The 20,323-nt window shown below is 40.8% G+C and overlaps 1 protein-coding gene across 1 annotated transcript in view; it reads left to right on the top strand.

Moving 5' to 3' along the window:
* ANKHD1 (ankyrin repeat and KH domain containing 1) overlaps positions 1 to 20,323 on the top strand; it is a 110,620-nt gene that overhangs the window by 10,556 nt on the left and 79,741 nt on the right. Inside the window, 1 exon segment of the mRNA XM_054985433.1 lies at positions 3,478 to 3,631. Coding sequence (XP_054841408.1) covers positions 3,478 to 3,631 — 154 coding nt within the window.

Raw genomic sequence — 20,323 nt, 5'->3', positions numbered from 1 at the left:
TCCATTCCTTCAGGGAGGGGGAGGAAATTTCAGGGGGGGGACACCCTTAAACTTTTAAATCCTTTAACGTCTTCTAGATGCTTTTAACAGCACAAGTACGTAATTTATAACTCAGAATATAAAATTGTACTGCTTGGTGTATTTATGGTATTTGAAATTATAAATGTAATGGTCTTAAGCAAAATTGCAAATGTGTTTGAGCTGCAGACTGTTTGTACCCTATGCCGTGTTAGCATTTGTTATTTTAATTTTGTCATGTGAGTGACAAGAAAAAAATAAAAATTTAAAGTATGAAACAGAAAATGAATTCAGTAGTAAATGAAGGAAAGGGTATTTGAACAGTTACATGCATACAGAGACAATAGGTTGGGCTACCAGTTTTTCATAATTTCATTGTTTGTTTTAAATGCTTAACTTCCTTGAATATTGGAGCAACTTGTAAAGACATTGTCAACATATAAAACATCCCAATTAAAAGAACTTCATGCACATGAATTTTTGTGTCATATAACAAAACCTTCTGACATGAAATAAGTTTTATACTTCTAATGAGGATTTCCAAGAAACACTGTCATAAGATCATTGCAGAAAATACTAGGTGCCATGATCACCTAGTACCTGGAATTTGTCAAGTCCTGACTGAAATAATGCATGAGAAGTAACAATGTTTAAAAACATTTAACACATGTCCTTTGTAAGAGCCCCGTGGCGCAGAGTGGTAAGCTGCAGTACTGCAGCCCAAGCTCTGTTCACGACATGAGTTCGATCCTGGCGGAAGCCGGGTTCAGGTAGCCAGTTCAAGGTTGATTCAGCCTTCCATCCTTCCAAGGTCAGTAAAATGAGTACCCAGTTTCCTGGGGGTAAAGTGTAGATTACTGGGGAAGGCAATGGCAAACCACCCCGTAACAAAAAGTCTGCCAAGAAAATGTCGTGATGCGAAGTCCCCCCATGGGTCAGTAATGACTGGGTGCTTGCACAGCAGACTGCCTTTTCCTTTTATCTTTGTAATGTATTTCTGTACTTAGCCAAAGTCCAGTTGAAAAACAAAAAATGTTTTGAACCTTAGATATTAGGTAACTAACACAGACTTCCATGAATTTTAAAGACAAGCATCTAAGAACATCTAAAAACAATAATTTTTAGAATTCTGAATTTTTTGGTATATTTTCTATCCCAAGAACGTACCTTTGATGTGAGGTAAATATTAGAAATGGTCATCAGTTGTTGTATAGGGCTGTATGTCTCCAGAACATCTTTAAAGGCTTTTCTGAAGTGGTGTTTCATGGGGGGGGGGGGGTAATATTCCCTATCCCAGTTCATAAACTATATTAAAAACTACCTCATTAGCCAAATGCATAAATTCCCGGGATTGTTTTCTACTGTTTCTTCTACTGTTTAGTAGAAGAAAACTGTAAGTAATAACTTGTACTTTGGGGGCATTGTTTCCTACTATACAGGTGACTGTCCTAAGGAGAAAACATTTCAGAGCCACTTTACTCTGTATTCTGGTATTTTAGCAAAATATAGTTGAGATTAGAGATGGGCATGAACTGGAAAAACAACCAGACCATGCGGTTCATGGTTCGTTGGATTCCATGAACCTGCTCCGGTTCATGAACCAGTTCATTTGGTTCGTGAAAATGTCACATACTGGTCAGTAAATCATCACTTCCGGGTCAGCAGAAAGCCTGCAGGAAGTTCATGGTTCACGAATCAGCGGTTCGCCAGAGCCTATTTCTGATGAACCGCCACGAACTTTAGGCTGGTTTGTTTTTTGGTTTGTCACTGCAGACAGCCTGGCGCCGATCAAACAGTTGCCTAGGAAATTTATAAGCAAAAACCTGTATGTACCCAAACTATAAATGTAGGCACCTTATCCCTTGGTGATTTCTGTTCACTTAATGTTTGTTTAATAACATAACATTTGATTTATATACCGCCCTTCAGGATAAGTTAACGCCCTCTCAGAGTGGTTTGCAAAGTGTATTATTATCCTCACAGCAATCAACCTGTGATGTGGGTGGGGCTGAGAGCACCGAAGAGCTGTGACTGACCCAAGGTCACCTACCTGGCTTCAAGCGGAGGAGTGGGGAATCAAACCCGGTTCTCCACATTAGAGTCCTGCCGCTCTTCACTACTGCACCAAAATGGCTCTAAAAAAAAATCTCCATCAAAAATCTCTTGCAGTTTCTAAAAAAAGATACCTTTCAATTGCCTCCAGTTAAAAATCCTCACAGTTCTTGATGGAAGCCCCCTTACCAATGAACTTACATGAAACTGCTTTATACTGAATCAGACTATCAGTCCATCAAGGTCAGCATTGCCTACTCAGACCGGCATCGTCTCTCCAGGGTATTGGGCTGAGATCTTTCACCTCATCTACTGTCTGGTCCTTTCAACTGGAGATGTCAGGGATTGAACCTGGGACTCTGGGACCTTCTGCATGCAAAGCAAAGGCTATTCCATTGAGCCACGGCCCCTCTCCAATGCTTGTAATGCTGTCTCTGAAACCATCATTGCCATCATTTTGACGGAAACTGTTCCACAAGGGAGAAAGACTTTTAAACTGTCTTCTCCAAAATACTAGTTATCATCTAAGAACATTGTTCAAAGATAACATCTGAAGAAAACCTGTTTTCTCCCTCCATGCTTATCTGCCTCTTCTCTAAAGTGATAGTGGAAGCAGTCTGTTCTCTAAATTCATTTATGATACGTCCTGTCTCAAAGTGGCAGCACCCCTAAGTGGCCTTTTCTGATTCTGAAACATTTGATTACGTTGTGTTAGTTGCTATAGACCTTGCATTCTGTCAAGACATATTTAATATTTAGATTGGAGAGTCTGTTGAACTTCAGCTGTGCAACTTATCTCCAAGATTGCTCAAACATGTAATATTTATGGTTTAAAATCTATTTCTCATTATTGGATGGATGCTCTGGACTTGGAAATATTAATTCGGTGCCTGATAACCTTGCTAAAAATGCATCATTAGCTCTAAGAAAGTTTGTTTTTTCACCCCTGGGATGTAAGTAAAAAACACGATTTCTCTGCAGATTAGTTTTCCTTAGCCTGGAGTATGAGATGTAGTTGGGATCCAGACCATTTGTGCTCATGATGATAGCACGTATGATACCAGTGGGAAGAGTTCATGGGACCTGCATCTCCAAACAGCGCCAGTCATTGGCAAGTTCAAAGGGTTGTAGGTGATGTGAATTTTGTCTGCAATACTGGTGTAGAATGGCATGCTTTATGTTGTTCAATCTGACTGTAATCGTATTCAACTAATAGCTGGATCTGAAGTCTCATGCTTTAATATTTATCCTGAAAATTAAACCCATGAAATAGCTCTCAGATATGTAGTCCTTAGCACAACACCTCCAAATCCACCACACAGTTTTAGAATAAATTGTTAAAATTCATCAGAAATAATTAATAACGTATTTCTCTGTATAATTAATAACTTGTATTTCTCTGTATAGGTTGAGTCATTTATTTTGGACCAAGAAGATCTGGATAACCCAGTGCTCAAAACAACATCAGAGATTTTTTTGTCAAGTGCTGCTGAAGGAGCGGACCTACGAACAGTGGATCCAGAAACTCAAGCAAGACTAGAAGCCTTGCTGGAAGCAGCAGGTAGTCTTTTTCTTTTTAATTATATGATCTCTTTGAAGGGAGAGCTATTACTTAGAAGAAATATTACCACATTATGTGGTCACGCAGGAACTGGAAGCTAAAAATTGGAACAGATGGTGTTGTATCCAAGGTTCCTTGCCATCAGTGGAAAGGGTGCTTCTGCTAGTGGGGAGAGGTGGCCTGATAAATATTGTTCTTTAAATTGCCCGAAACTGGACAATTTGCCATGAAACACGTTTCTTAAAGGTAAACTTGAGTTTGTCTTATAAACGTGATAAAAGTTTTTAGAATGGTAGTATGAATAGAACATAAGAAGGTTGACATGCAACTTCATGTCTAGGTAGAAGTGACTCATAGTTGGTGGTAATATTAAGATCATGAATTGGTGTAGATAATTGGAGAAAATATACAGCATGCAAGCCAAAAATTGGAACATTTGGGAAGAGAAAAGGGAATAGAAGGGAACATGGTGCATGGAAACGTCTTAATTTCAGTTGTTGCTTTGCTTTCCATGGTTGGTGTTGTTGTTTTTCAAGCTTATTCTTCAAATTTGCCCTTAGCACAACACCTCCAACTTCACCACTCAGTTTTAGAATAAATAGTTAAAATTAATCAGAAATAATGAATTACTTGTATTTCTCTACTGTTTCCCCCTTGGAGCAGATATACTAGTTTAGAAGTTGTTTACATAATTTATACTCAGCTTGTTCTCCCTGAAACTTTTTTACATATTATTTGTGTATTAACTGTTGAAAAAATTATTCACATTTAAATAACAGACATATTTTAAAAGATGCACATTTGAACGAGTAAAACCTTGTCTTAAAAAAGCATTTCATTCATTCCAAAAAAAAAATATTCCATGGGAATTTTTTTAGTGCTACCTGCAATTTCTCATTAGAAAAAAGTCTGGGGGTGAATTTTTCTGGCCCTTCACCCCAGGCTTTCGCTTCTCTAGCTAGAGCACAGTCATTAGATGCATTTAAGGGGTGGATCCAAACTTGTTTTCTGTTGGTATAGGGCATTTTTGCCGGTGGCAGAAGGGGAGATTCACTCTCCCTTTGTCTCTAGGAGCTTAGAGGCTGTTGGGTGGAGGGGAGAGGCTTCCTTTAGTTAGCAGAGCTGTGTTGACAGTACTTTGGATCCAACTGTGGTGGCAATGAGGAGGGGATGGGGGAAGGAGATGATAGAGACTTCTGGTGCAACCGTCCTGTGGACGTATAGCTGTCCCCACACTCTGGCTTCTCCTTTTTGGTTGTTTAAACCCCTCTCACCTGCCCACAGTAAAAAGGGACCCAGGAGGAGGTGGCGATGAGGGGCAAAAGTGACTTGGGCAGGAGTGACAGCCCCTGAGAAGGAGCTGGGGAACATGGCGGCAAACGGGCCGACAGACTTCAGCTCCTGGCTGCCTGAGCCTCTGCCCAGCAGCTGCAGGAAACTGCACCAGCACTCCACTGGTCCTGTGGTGGCTGGAATGCAGCCACACCTGTCTCCACCACAGGAGAGTGGGAAGAGTGTGGAGCCCAGCACCTCCTGATGAAGCCTCAGTGGATGCAGGACGAGGAGGGGTTGGAGAGGCATGAGTGACAGACCGGCAGTCTGTTGCCTTTTTTTGTTCCCCAGGCTGGAGGGTAAGAGGGGGCTAGAAGCTACGGGGGATTGGCTGCCCTCATGGTGGGAGTATGCCAGGGGTGCAATAAAAGGGAGGCATCTCAGTCAGGCTGGGAAAGAGAAGGCTAGCATGGACTGACAGGCAGTGTGCCACTTTCCAGCAGGCTAAAAGAGAAACAAGGTGGAGCAATCCTCTTTTCTGCCCAATTTTGAGGCTGGGGGAAGCACTCCCTGAGAATCCAGCAAGATAGTGGAGGGGCAGCAAGATGGGATAGTAAAAGTGGCAGCTCACATGCACCAATTTGGGGGGGGGCGCATTTTTCAGATTCAGGTATCAGGAATCCAGTAAATATCAGTATTCTACATATTTGGGTCCAAAAATACTGATGTAGTATTTGAATCCAGGTTTTTGGAAATTTGAATATATCTACCACGTATGAGAGAATTGTCATTATTGGACAGAGTTGCCCCTCCCCTTTCCTCAAGCCCCACCCCCACCCCCGCAAAGCAAAGGAAAATTGTGCCTTGCCTTCCTCCTGCTGCCAGGTTGATTCTGCTGTGATTCTCTGGTTCTGTTGGGTTTTGTTAATTATTTTTGGAAACCTTGTTACTCTTCTTGTGTTTATCTTGACTTCTTTGCCCTGGAGACAGCATTGGATTTTCCCCAGCACCAGGCTTCCAAGCCGGGGGGGGGGGGGCTGTTCAGAGGCCCTTAGAATTGGACCCGTTGATCCAATCTTTTTGAAACTTGAGGGGTCTTGAGAGGACAGCCAGCCTTCACTGTGCTGCAGTTTTGGTGTTTGCTTAAAAATGGCTAGCCCCCTGGAAAGATTCCCCCATAGGGAATAATAGACCTCGATATTTCCAAATATATTCAGAATTAATGGGAAGCTAGTACCAGTCTGTGTGAGAATCCTGGATTTGATTAGGATTCCTGAATATACCCTAAAAATTAAAAAAACCCACCTGTTTAAGCTTACGCAGTTATTCACAGCCACCAAATCCCTGTCTGAGCAGGAAAGTATTCCTTTCCGTTTCTTGAGATGTGGCTGGGTCACCCCCTCCTCACCAGTGGAGTTCCAGGGGCTCTGTCTGACAGTGGAATTTACATGAGGCTTAAATCACCAGGATGGGTTTAGAGCCCTGGGGGATAGGCAGGACTTTGGGGACACCATTTATGGTGTCTTCTTTTTTGTGTTTGCTGCAACAAACTCTTTTCCTAATCAGGTGCAAAATTCAGTAAGCTAATTAAAATAATTACATAAAAGAAGACTTAAAATTCGTCCACCAATGTATTCTAACCTTCCTTTCAGATTAACATAAAATAGGCCTTGTGTGATGATTTAGTACCTATATTTCTTTTAATTTGCTTAGCTCTTCTAAGGAATTTAAATTTCCTTCTCTAGCATAATTTGGAAGCTTCACAGATATTACTGCGCCCCGTGGCGCAGAGTAGTAAGCTGCACTACTGTAGCCCAAGCTCTGCTCACGACCTGAGTTCGATCCTGGTGGAAGCCGGGTTCAGGTACCCGGCTCAAGGTTGACTCAGCCTTCCATCCTTCTGAGGTCGGTAAAATGAGTACCCAGTTTCCTGGGGGTAAAGTGTAGATGACTGGGGAAGGCAATGGCAAACCACCCCATAAAAAGTCTGCCAAGAAAACGTCGTGGTGCGACGTCCCCCCATGGGTCAGTAATGACTTGGTGCTTGCACAGGGGACTACCTTTACCTTTACTCTACCAGAATTTGTTAGAAATTAAATAATGTTTTGTCTGTATTTCATTGCAAGCAGTTGTGTGGCTGCGGTTAAACTTCTTGCTGCAGTAGTTCCTGCCTGTTGAATAAAAGTATGTTTTCAGTTGAAGTGCATCAGATCTGCGTGACCAGGGGAATACAGCGGTTGGAGCAAAATTCTAGCAGTGTGCATGGTGTTTCTGTGAACAAGTGTCCTTTAAGTCAAGTTCATATGGTAGTCTTCAGATGAGATTGTGTAAAAATATAATCTAACAAAGGAAACATTTTTTTATGCTCTCATGGCATTGTCATAAAAAAAAATTCTGGGAAATTGCACTAGAATTAAGGAAACCTATGCTGTAACATTTTGTTTTGACTGTTAGACATTTAGCTTTCAAGGGTAAATGTCTCTCACCTGTCAGTTTGCATCCAGTGAATTTGTCTGTTTCTCTCAGTTTCTGTTCTATGATTTAAGGCTTACATTAGATTTTAATGTTCCTTTATCTGAGATGGAACACTGCACTGCAGTAGGGAGAGCTTGTAGAGAGCCCAATTTCCCCTTCTTTTAACAGGACACCCTTCCCCCCTACTGATACCTCCTTGCAATTTGTTTTTTTTTTCTTCTTCCTTATTTCAAAAGTGCCTTTCCTTGTAGCATGTGGAAAGGGCTGGGGATGGGAGGAAATGTAGTGCTCAGCTCTGCTCTCCTTCCTAGATGAGCTGTGGGCAGCACGTCTGCAGGGGTACTCTTCCTGCAACCAGTGTAATGAGCTAGCTGGTTTAAGAAGCTTTTTCCTCATTGGGGGAAAATATGGGAAACACATGCAGGAATTGGGCATGGTGTCAAGGGAATGCTCTTCCAAACAAATGAGGACATCTTATTGACCACATAGGGGGAAATCCCTGTGGGGAAGCAGCCTGGGTTTGCATTTTTGTCTATGTTGCAAAGCTCTTATTTAGGTTAGAATATTTTTAATTACATTAGCTGTCTTGAAGGGAAGGATAAAATTAAACAACATAGTAAACAAGCACTTCCACTGTCCAGAAACATCAGTGTCAGAAAATGCATTTTCCTGATCCCAAGTGCCCTCTGAAGTCTTCAGGTATGGATGGAGACCAAGAATGAGGAAACAAGGCATACCTCTTGGAGGAGCGAATTTCAGAGCTTAGGTGCAATGACAGCAAAAGCCCCGTTCTGCTTTCTCACCTATCTCACACCTGTCAGCATGAACACAGACCTTGGATTACAAATACGGATGAAAGTCCTTCAGATACCCTGGTCTGGACCAGCACAATGAGTTGAGCTGAGAAATATATTGGAAGTCAATGAAGATGGTATGCATATTCTCCATTGTGGCAGCTTTGGTGCTACAGTCTGTGTCTGTTGCAGTTCCTGCCCTGTTTTTAAAGTCAGTCCCTCAAAGAGTATATTATAGCAGTCCAATCTGTATGTCCCTGTGGCATGTGGAAGAGGGCATGTCAGCCCTCCAGAAACAGGACACTTGCTGAAGAACTCGCTGAAACTGGAGAAGTCACCTTTAGCTATCTTTTGTACCTGGGTGTCCAAGGGCAAGAATCACTCCCCAGCTATACTGTTACTATTATTATCATCTATCTCTAAAATGAGGAAATACTAGCCTCTGTTGTGAGAAGTTACACTTACCTATCTACATCTTTTTTCCCTTGCACAGATTTAAACTTGAAAGGTTCATGACACAATGAACCTCTGCCTTACTCCTCTGCCCCTTAATTAATAATCCCAGTTTGATCTCTGTATGTCTGAAGAGAGGAAGAAAATTGATTCATTTGAAATGTAGTGCTGGAGGAGGGTTTTGCGGATACCATGGACAGCCAAAAAGACAAATAAGTGGGTTCTAGATCAAATCAAGCCTGAATTGTCCCTAGAAGCTAGTGACAAAATTGAGGGTATCGTACTTTGGTTGCATCATGAGAAGACAAGCTAGGAGAAGACAGCTAGGAAAAGCTGAAGGCAGTAGGAAAAGAGGAAGACTTAAAATGAGATGGCTGGACTCCATAAAAGAAGCCACGTCCTCCAGGACATTTTGGAGGTCTCTCATTCATAGGATCGCCATAGGTCAGAGGTGACTCGACGGCACATGACACACACGTGTCTGAAGAAGTGAATGTGACTCATGAAAGCTTGTAAGAATTAATATTGTTAGTCTTTAATGTTCCACTGAAGATGTAAAATTCCCAGAAATTCCAGGAACCCTCCCCCCCCCCCCGAAATATGGGGAAAGATTCAAACATGCAGTACTTTATTTAGGATATTTCTGTGCTGCCTCTTCAGAGTCCTGCTTGACATGCTTACAGTGAAAATCACCTGAATATGAAAAAGAAGCTATTAAAAAGTATTTTCCTGTCAGACCTATTTAGTTGAACAGCAAAAGGCATCATTTATAACTTAGCATATAAATTTATATAAACTTGGCACATTTATGGAACTTAAAATTATAAATATCTTCTATTTTCTATTAGAAAAATTGCAAGTATACTCAATACCTGAGAAAGAGTTGTAATCTGCTGCATTCTTTGTTACTGTATACCTTTAATTATTGCTATCTGAGAGGTAATAAAAATAAAACTGAAGGTAGAAGAAAAATTCTGTAATAAAGAAAAACATTAAATTGGACAGAAGCTTTCTCATAGTCACAGGACATAAGACTGCCAGCATGTAACTTCATGAAGACGCTGAGCTCTTTAACAATACGCTATCATTTAACATATATTTATAGTGCATTAATTGTTGCCAAAATTACTACATTTAAACAAAAAATCTTGAAACCATCATATGTCTAGAGTATGAGCGGTTTTTTTTTTAGTGTTCCCTCTAATTTCTCAGTTTTTCCATTGGAAAAATAGAAAGTCCTCAAACTTTTTCATGTTATACATTTAGAGTGTGAAGACCATTGCCTTAAGGATTCTACTTGTTTCTGAAAAAGGAGTTTCTCATCTCAGAGCAGTTTCTTTTCATTGCTCCTTAAATTTACTCTTTGGGAGAAAAAGGCTTTGGAGGGGGGATGCATATATTTTTCCTATTTCTCTTTTTTTTTGGCTCCTCACATATTTAATAGCCACTGGACTTTTATTTTGGTAGAGTAGGCTCACCTCAACTCATTCTCTGGCTTAGCTGAAAAGGAAAAATAGGGTCAGATGTTGTCAACATGCTGTTGAATCTGCATTCAGAATGGTCAGATGACCTCTTCTGGTAGCTTTATGTAGATACTTTTAATGACATGAAGGAGGAAAATGAACGATGAGAAACTTCATAAGACAAGTTCAACAAAGAAAACCAAGAGTTTCCTGTTGCTATTATCTGGTATCTTCCAACTAATAAGGACTGGAATTACTGCGAAGCATCGCTTCCCAATTCTAGTCAAGGAGCTTCAGCAGAATGCTGTGGTCACTGGTATCTGATTTTACTGAGAGATCCAACAGCACATTAATTTGTCTCTCTCCTGGCAGCAGTTACCAATCAGGGTAACCAAAGTCTCCATCCAAAAAGTGGGTCTGATAGCTATTTGAAATGGATTTAGGTAATCAGTTTCATCAAGTTGTCTAAGGGTGATCTTCCTCCCTCTCGAGCTCTTGCTTGAAAGAGGGAAATTGGAGACTGGCCTGTTTTCTAGGGGAATTAGATCCAATATAGGTTTTATAGGTCTGATATGGCCACTTAGGGTAAATTCTAAACTTGTCAAATTGCATGCTGCACTTCTAGTAATGATTGATGTTGATAGGGCAGGAAGATCTCCTAAACTTGTCTTGAAAGAAGAGAATAACAATTACATGATCAAATAGAGAGCAGGGTGTTTAAAAGTGAAACATTTTCACAGTTTTATGATGATTTCTCTCCACTCCAGTGACTGAAAAATAGGTGCATGTAGTAACGTAAGTTGAGGACTTGAATGATAAATTGTTTTCCAGAAGACGGGGGTAAATTAAAAACAAGGTTTGTAATAAGGTTTGAGTTGAAAAGCACTTTGAATTTTTTAAAAAAATTCTTCTATGACAATTACAAATGTCCTGGGTGAATGGGTTTAAATTACCAAACAAAAAGGCTTTATGTAAATCAAACTTCAATTTTTATATACTTAAGAAAATGCATGCTAACTGGTTTTATAGTTATAGCTATAAAATCAATTGATTTAGAACTAAATGAAGCTTTTATTCAGTCTTGGAGGGGTCACCATGCGTTTCTTAAACACTTAATAATTTTACTGTTTTAAAAACAATATGCAGTGTGTTGTTTACTTTTACGTAACTTAATGCTAATGAGCCCAAGTAAAATCTCTCTTTCATCCCATAGCCATGACAGGTTTTGTAGGCATGTGCATGCTGGAGTCAGTACTAAGTGGAGCAGCTTCTTTCCATAGTTTCTTCCTGTTTGAGTTGGTCATAACTGCCCAGCCCTTGCCCCATAAAAAAGTAATTAATTTCTGCTAGAAGCCAGGGTGGTTGTAGTTGCTGGACAGAACAGTGTTCTCCATGAGATGGAAGAGAAATGTCAGTGTTCTTTTCCTGACTGAGAGGTAACCCTAAACATTTATAGTTAGGATGCCAACACAAATTGCAGGGATGAGAAGTTAAAAGCATAAAATAGTAAAAAGTCTGCCTTGTATATCAGTGAACAGTCTGTGGTGGCTCATCCTTCCCCTCTATGAAGCCTCAATAGAAGTACATGAAATATTTGTGCTGTGTGATGGTTGGCAAAGATACTTTCTGCACAGTTTTTTCTTTGGAAAGAAAAGTAGGTGTTCATAAAGGAACATAAATTCTGTTAAGAGATTCAATAGAAATTCTAAGTTTAGCTTGGTTATCTTGATGCTGACCATCTGCTATGACTGCAAGCATCTCCAGGCAGGGAAGACTGGCCTGCTCCTATTTAACATAAATGTTTTTTAAACCAGTGTTTAAAAATAGTTGCTGTTTCATGCCATTAAAATAGTTTTGAAATGTTTTTAGAAAAATGCATAAAAATACCCCATCTAGGAAATATATAATAACTATATATGTATGTATATATAAGAAAACAGACATTAAATAACTAATTGATCTACACACAACCCTCTTTGTACAGACACTTCTTGCTTAACATTCTCTTAAGTAAATCTAACTCCAGTAAGAAATTAATAGATATCATTTGCTTTCAAATTCTTCTTGTTCTTTAATTTTCTTTCCCACAGAGGCTTATACATAGCAATCTTGTTCATCATAATCTGTGTAGCCAGATATCAGTCCCAAGTAGGTAGTCTTGCTTCTAAAACCTGGCCATTAAATTTCTGGCTAAAATTAGCAAATTTTAAACTACATATTTAGTTGTCCTTAACTGTTCTTGTGAATTTTCTAATAGGAACATAATTACATTGAGTCAAAAATCCAGTTTTATTTCAGATTGTGTGTCGTTTTCTGAATGTTTTTGCCATGGTATATTGCCAGCAAATTTGAAAAAAAGATCCAGGAGCATTTTACATCTGCAGGGTAAAATAGAACTTCCCCAATATTTTTTTTAACCTCAAGGAGTGTAATGCTGTCTGTATGAAGGGGGGGGGGGGATCTCCACTGAAGCAACAGCAAGCAAAATAGCACGAGGTTCCCAAAGAGGAGTCACAATATTGATCAATGGGTCATTTTCCTGTTTGATTTGATAGACTGTATCTAAACCAAATGTTGTGCTAATGGAAGAAGAGGGGCAGTTCCTGCCATTTCCCTCTTCTCACGGCAAGCCCCCTTTATGTCATTTTGTGGAAGATGAGTGGGTTGCCAAGAGAGGAGAGAGGAAAGTTCCTTCTCACTGTCAGAAAATTTTGTTTGGCTCCATGTATGAGTGTCCTCTGAGAAGATATCTTGTTACCAGAGGTTCCCTCAACCATTGCTCATATTTTATTACTTCCTAAATAAATTAACAGAGTAATGAGCGGACTGAACGTATATATATCTTTTATCTGGTGACACTAACAGAGAGACTTGGGATGTATTTTTGAACAATTTTTTTGACTGTAGACTTGTGTTGCTCTTCCGTGCAAAAGCTGAAGAAAACTGTTCACTCTGTTAATACATTTATAGAAGCCTTGCCTACATGCCTCTTATAACGGGGCACCAGCTCAGAACAGTTTATACTTAAGGTTTCAGGATTTAGTAAGATGCTTATAAGACTTTATTGCTACAATAACATGGCTATCCCTCTGGAATTTGTCCAAGTTACAGTAATTCATTATAATTGTTGTTAGAGTTGATGACATCAAGTCATAATGTTGCAGTATTTGAAATTAACAAAATATCAGATCTGCTGATTAAAAAAGATTTCATTTTAATAAAATTAATGCTTTAAAAATACTTGACGAAACCTTTTTTTGACTGATCAAATAACCAGCCTTAAGGGGAATATGGTAGAATAGATTTTTACATGTTTGAATTCATGTTTTCTGGGCACAATCTAAGGTGCTGTTTGTGATTTCAAGTTAAAAGCTCTCCTAAATTACTATTAACCATGGGTAATGTGAACATATAGTTCCCTGACAGCTAGACCCTAACTAAAGTTAGCGGAAACATCAGTGCAAACGTAACCCTAACTGCAATGACGTCCAGAGGTGGATAAATGGAAGGGAACCTCTGTGGGGAGAGTTTTGTGGGTTGAACTTTTGGGGATAGGTCCAGAGGCCAAGAGTACACATTTGAAAGGAGCGTTATAGTTGCCTTCTTGTTGCAGTCGCAACCACTTGAAACTAGATTGTCTTCTCCCCTATTGTGAAACAAACATGACATCACTCACATTACAATAGATGCGCTGAATTGATACTGATGGAACAAGTTTTGGCCTTGGATTCCTGAAGGTGTCTGGGGATTCCTAATATGTTTTCCTTCATCTAGGTGTATGCAACAGAATTAGCCTGAAGAAGTGATCCCTTCTATATGTGCTGCCCTTAATTATTCGGATTTCTCATTGCTTAGGTACAAAGCCAAATCATTTTCTTTGCTAGGGTGTGAGCAGCCTAATCTCTCTGGCAGACATTGGCAGATTGGCAGTTGTTGCAACTAAGCAAATTAGTTTCAAAGGATCAATACTGCAAATAACTAGTACAGTGGGCATTGAAGCTGTTTAGGTGCTAACTCGTACACACAGAAAATGAGGCTTTAAACTTTGGATTTTACAAACCACTGGTGTTTGACACATCTTTGGTAGTTTGTGGCCAAATGAGGATTTTTCGTCAAAACATTTGTGGTAATAATAATAACAATAACATTCGATTTATATGCTGCCCTTCAAGACAACTTAACACCCACTCAGAACAGTTTACAAAGTGTGTTGTTATTATCCGCATAATGATCACCCTGTGAGGTGGATGGGGCTGAGAGAGTTCCTAGAAGCTGTGACTGACCCAAGGTCACCCAGCTGGCTTCAGGTGGAGGAGTGGGGAATCAAACCCGGCTCTCCAGATTAGAGTCCTGCTGCTCTTAACCACTGTACCAAGCTGGCTCTCAGAGCAAAGTGTCAGACTCTATATTCTGAACGCATCTTTACCATGGTTATGCCCTTTTGTCTTATTCTTTCTTTTACTCTTCTTTCCCCTTCCTGTCAGTTCTCACCAAGCACATAGTATTAATTTTGTACCTTTCAGATTCAAACTTATTTGTAGGATATTCTTAAGAGTAGTGTGATAGGTGGCTTGGGGAATTTCAAGTTCAGAGCACTGCTGAACTGTGAAACTTGTAGGGTAGTCCTGGAATCACTATCTTTGATCCCCTTCTCGGTTTTCCTGATGTGGTTAAAATATTAGAAGGAGGTCTTGGACTAGCATGTCTCATGTGGTTGGTTGGCTTCATAGGCAGCTCTAATCCTTCCATATTCATTCATTTAAATAGATATTTCTTGTCCTTTCCCCAAAAGGTTCAAGGCAATTCACTGAAGAACATCAATTTTTAACCATAACAATAAAAATACTTTTTAAAAAACCATAACCTAATAACATTTCCTAATCCATCCCAGAAATCCAGTCCCACACTACTATACACTACAAACTCTAGTTTTCAGTGTTGGGAAAAGACCTTGGGAAAAGTGTTGGTAAACTGTCTTGCGTTTCTTTCTACAGATCAGCTAAAGATCAGCTCTTTTCCTCCTCTGATAAGCTATTCCACAGTAGCGGTGTTACAGCCAAGAAAGTGCAGACTTGTGCAGAGGGGGATCAGGTGGGAGTGTATCGGGTGGGAGTGGGGGAAAATGGTAGTTGGCTGATTAGAGGAATGTAACTGGTATATGGTTCATATAGGGAGAGACAATCCTTCAGTATGCGGGCCCTAGGTCATGAAAGGTTTTCAAAGGTAAGAACAAGCAGCTTAAACAAAGCTTGGAAACAAATGGGCAATCACTGTAGTTGCTTCAACTCAAGTATAGTATGGGTGTGGTTGCCAGCTGACCCCAGACTGTAATCAGATAGCAGAAACTGGTTTCTCAGTTGTCTTTAAGGGCAGCCCTGTATGGAGCATGCTAAAGTAATGTGGATCAACGCATCCAGGTTGAGAGCTCTCAAGATGCTACCGAGGGAATGAAACAGCTCTAACCTGCTTTTCTGCAATCTGGTTCTAAATGCATCAGGAGTTTACTCCGGTCTTTTCCATGTGGTCTACTTACAGATCATTTCCTTCTAAAACATCAGCCTGACTAGGCAGTGTCACCTCCATTTTGTCGTTAAGTTTCAGCTTGTTCTGTTCTAGCCACTTGACCAGATCCTTGAAGTGCCCATTCAGAACTGAGGCAGTTACTAAATCAGTTTCCAAAAGTGGAGCTGAATGTTATCATTACAGTTACATCAGGAAACTAATGATTGTTTGGTTATTTTGATTATCAGGTGGAGAGTGCCCTCAAGTCATAGTTGACTTGTGGCAACCCCCGGTGGGGTTTCCATGGCAAGAAACTAACAGAGGTGGTTTGCCATTGCCTGCCTCTGCAACCTTGGTGTTCGCTGGAGGTCTCCCATCCAATTACTAACCAAGGCCAACCCTGCTTAATTTCTGAGATCTGATGAGATCAGGCTCACCTGGGCTGTCCAGGTTAGGGTATATTTAGATAATTATGAAATCATTGTGAGGTGAACTATCTCCAGTTTAATAGGTTAATCATTCATATTTGGACAGTTTTTTACTCTACTTTATTAGAAGGAGAAAAAATTGTTTGTTTCGATTTTTATTCCACCCTCCTGCACTGGCAGGCTCAGGGCGGATTACATTACAATAAAACTTACATTTAATGATTTAAAACAACAATATCAAATAGTACAATGTAAATATTAAAAAGGTACAAGAAAGCAGTACAGAAATATTCAATCAATCTGCCACCCAACTGTCACTTAAAAAGTTACTTTAAAAGGTAGATGGTGGATGCCTCTAGTAGGGAGGGATACGTTCTCCTCTATTTGGCCAGTGGGGGCCCAGGACCAAAAAGGCAGGCCTCTCTGGGGCCAGGGACCACTAATAGTTGTTTGTCACTTGATTGGAGCATCCTCTGGGGCACATATAGGGATAGGTGGTCCCGCAGATATGCTGGTCCCAGTCCGCATAGGGCTTTATAGGTGAGTACCAAAACCTTGAATTTGACTTCGTACTCTACTGGCAACCAATACAGCTGGCGCAATACTGGTGTTATATGTGCACTACTAGGCACTTCAGTGATGACACGTGCCGCTGCATTTTGGATCAGCTGCAACCGCCGGATCAGACTCAAGGGAAGCCCCGCATAGAGTGTGTTACAGTAATCTAACCTAAAGGTGACCATTGCCTGAATCACTGTCATTAAATCGTGGGTCGAAAGATAAGGGGCAAGCAGCCTGGTCTGTCAAAGATGGAAAAAAGAAGACCTGGCAACTGCTGCAACCTGAGCCTCCATTTTCAAGGAGGCATCTAGGATCACCCTCAGGCTCCTGACTCTCGGAACTGCCGTGAGCAATGCCCCATCGAGAGCTGGAAATCTGGAGCCCCGAATCCACGCACCTGCAACTCACGTACAGAATCTCTGTCTTCATGCGGTTTAATTTCAGCCGACTCTGCTTCAACCATCCAGTCATGTCTTCAAAAGCACGTTCCAGGACATCTGGGGCCGAGCCAGGCCAGCCGTCCATCAACAAATATAACTGGGTGTCATCAGCATATTGGTGACACCCAAGTCTGAAACTCCGCACCAGCTGGGTGAGGGGGTGCATATAGATATTAAACAATAATGGGGAGAGTATTGCCCCCTGCAACACACTACATACCAGTGGGTGACAGGATGACAACTTCTCCCCCAGTGCCACCCTTTGTCCCCAGCTGTGGAGAAAGAAGATGAGCCACTGTAGTGCTGTCTCTTGTATCCCCACATCGGTGAGGTGCTGGGTCAAAAGATCATAATCGACTGTATTGAACGCTGCCGAAAGATCCAACTGAGTCTTCAGGATTGTGTGGTCTGACTACGGTACTAACTCTATTGCATCCAGAACCACATTCATCCCCATCCTGAAGATCTAATCCAGCTTGTGGCTTGCTTTATGTGTAGGGGCCGATACAAATTGGGAAAGTCCCAGTGCTGCCATGGCCCAACACCAGGTCCGCAGCCTGCCCAGAGGCGACATCATCGACGTGGACATGGAAATCCTCCAGGATGATCAGCCTGGGGTACTCCAATGCCCACTCCACCACCACCTCTAGCAGGCGTGACAAGATATCTGCTGGTGCGCTAAGCAGTTGGTACATCAAACAGATAGCCAGATTTTCCTCGGCACTCCACACTAGTACCACACAATCAATGCTAGAGTTCTCAGGGACTGGGAACGGCCTGAAGGAGAAAGCCTCTCGAGTAAGGATTGCCACCCCTCCCCCCTGGCCTCCCGTTTGGGACTGATGGAGGACTGAGTACCCCGGGGGTGGTCAGTTCTCACAAGGCGACCATTTCGCCTTCCCTCATCCAGGTCTTGGTCATGGATGTGTCTCGGGGTGGGACGTAGGTTAGAAGGGCACTGAGCCTCTCCATATCTCTGTGACCATCTCATCTTAGACCACATCCCACCGCTATATCTCCTTTATCCCCAGAGGACTGGATCCCTGGCCTCATCCTGACAAACCTCCCTGAATCCACCATCATCCTATTACAGCATCCCACCAGCAACAGGAAATAACACCAGCTCTAATCTGATATATTCCATATGATGACATCTACAAAATATTATCCACACCGTATAATAGGCGACTTATAAATCCAAGGGTAATTTTAGTTCCCATAGTCCAAATGGCTTGATTCCCAGTCAGTACAAATTGCCCCAATCACCCCACCCCCTTCCACTCCAATTTAATCCCCAGTTCCAATGTTATAATTCAATTTTATAATACTTCAATTTTCAGCAAAAATTCATTTTTATTTTATGTTCCTATATCCATTTATTTTAGGTGAATTTCTCTAGAGATTGTCTATATTTAAGGCCACAACTAGAACTAACAATTGGTACAATCAGCAACCCTCTAATTCCGGGAGCAATAAATCAATTCCTTCATAAGCTGTCAATTCATAAATAAATCAACTCTCACCAGTTCATCAGTAACATCTCCAATGTATAAACATCCCAAATCCTATTCCCTTATTTACATTAATTTACAATCAAATATTAAATATCCAAATAAAGTGAGCCAATTCCAAAGGTCTGATGACTCTAAGACCCCTAATATTGTCACCTGGTTATACTGTAGGCCCAGGAGACATTAACAATATAGCATATGTATTCTTGTATTTGCTTAAACTTCCATGTTTGTTAACTAACATGATGAAACAAAATATCTTTCTAAAAAACTTAGACTGACTATATCAGCCAAGTCCACATGACAAACTTAGAATACGGTCCATCTTCATTTTGGGAAAAGAAAAACGTTCCTGCTTTATCAGGTCCCAAACTATTTTTTCAATTTAGAATGGATGAGCCCAAAGGAAGAGAATATTCTTTTTATGCCAGCAGAAGACGTTACTGCTGTTAAAAGTGAAGTTATTACTTCAACAATCTCTAAATCCAAGTGCCTAAGTGACTTCTACCAGTTCACTGGTGTGACTTTCTTTAAAACATCATCAGAAAACATATTTTTCTTGAATGGTTCCCCCTTAGCTCTGAATTTTTTTTATAGTTGGTATTAGGGATAGATGATTGCTGGATACCCATGTCATAGCTAACTTCTCTTCTTGAGCACTTGAGGTTTGACCCTGGTACTGGATATTGACAATATTTATGAGAAAATGAGCTGGAGATAGTGCTTGTCTCATTCTTTTTTTAATACTTGCGATTTGATTCGGTTATTGCACAGTTCTGTTTTTAAGGGGTCACTCAATTCCTTCCAAATTTCTACAGTATCAGCATTAAACCGCTTTTTTCTGTATGTTGTGTAAAGTTTCAGACATGGGTTTCAGGCTACTTAGTGTATGTTTAGCATTTCTCTTCAGCTGAATGTTGCTGTGACAGAGCCATCTATTTTCTCTTGGTTTTGTTCACATACTGTCATCAGAATAGGCCAGATCTTGATATACTTCTCAAAGGAGTCCACTACAGAGTTCCATCTAACATCTTGTGAATGAGTTTGCTTAGTTCTACCCGTTCTTTTCAGAGCAGCTGCTGCAGAATGATTGTTATGGAAGTATTTAACAATTTTAACATTAGCCTTTATTTCTGGAATGCTGAAGTCTTTGGCTAGGAGGTTCATCACATCAGCACTGCAATCATACTGTTACTAGCTTGGTATTCGCTTCATTTTTTTTTCATCTTGGATACATTTTACATCGCAGAATACTTACAAGAAGCGGTAGCAAAAGCTATAATAAAATGTGAACAAAAATTCAAATGGCTAGTATGCAGCTTGGTCACAGACAATGTTCCAGTCGGTACTGATGAAGACTGGATTGTATCAATGGGCTGTCCTGTCGCAGCAGATGGCTTCGCTGCCGGTTTTCTGGGACCTTTAAGGACTTTTTCCTATAAAGACGCCTACAGTCAGGCTGCCCTGTCCAACCTTGCCTTGTGAGTAAATATTTGACAGTGTTGGCAGGCAGATACATTATGCCCCTCTCCGAGGCACAAAAGGCAAAGATCATGTTCATCAGTGTGAGTCATCTTGGTCTCACATTGAGAGCACTTCTTGAATAACGATTTTGACGAAGAAGACGACGTAACTGGAACACTCCTAACTACTAAGACAAAGCTACACTAGAACCTCCCTCGACCACAGCTTTTGGGTAGAGCGGCAGCAGATGCAGCACTTTTCTTGCCATTTGCAAACAGCAAGAAGAGTGCTGCTTTGAGCTTCATGAGTATTTTTACCCAATGGGAGGG

This window comes from Eublepharis macularius, chromosome 7, assembly GCF_028583425.1.
Source record: "Eublepharis macularius isolate TG4126 chromosome 7, MPM_Emac_v1.0, whole genome shotgun sequence".
Classification (NCBI taxonomy): Eukaryota; Metazoa; Chordata; class Lepidosauria; order Squamata; family Eublepharidae; genus Eublepharis; species Eublepharis macularius.
This window is presented reverse-complemented; position numbering and strand designations above follow the sequence as displayed.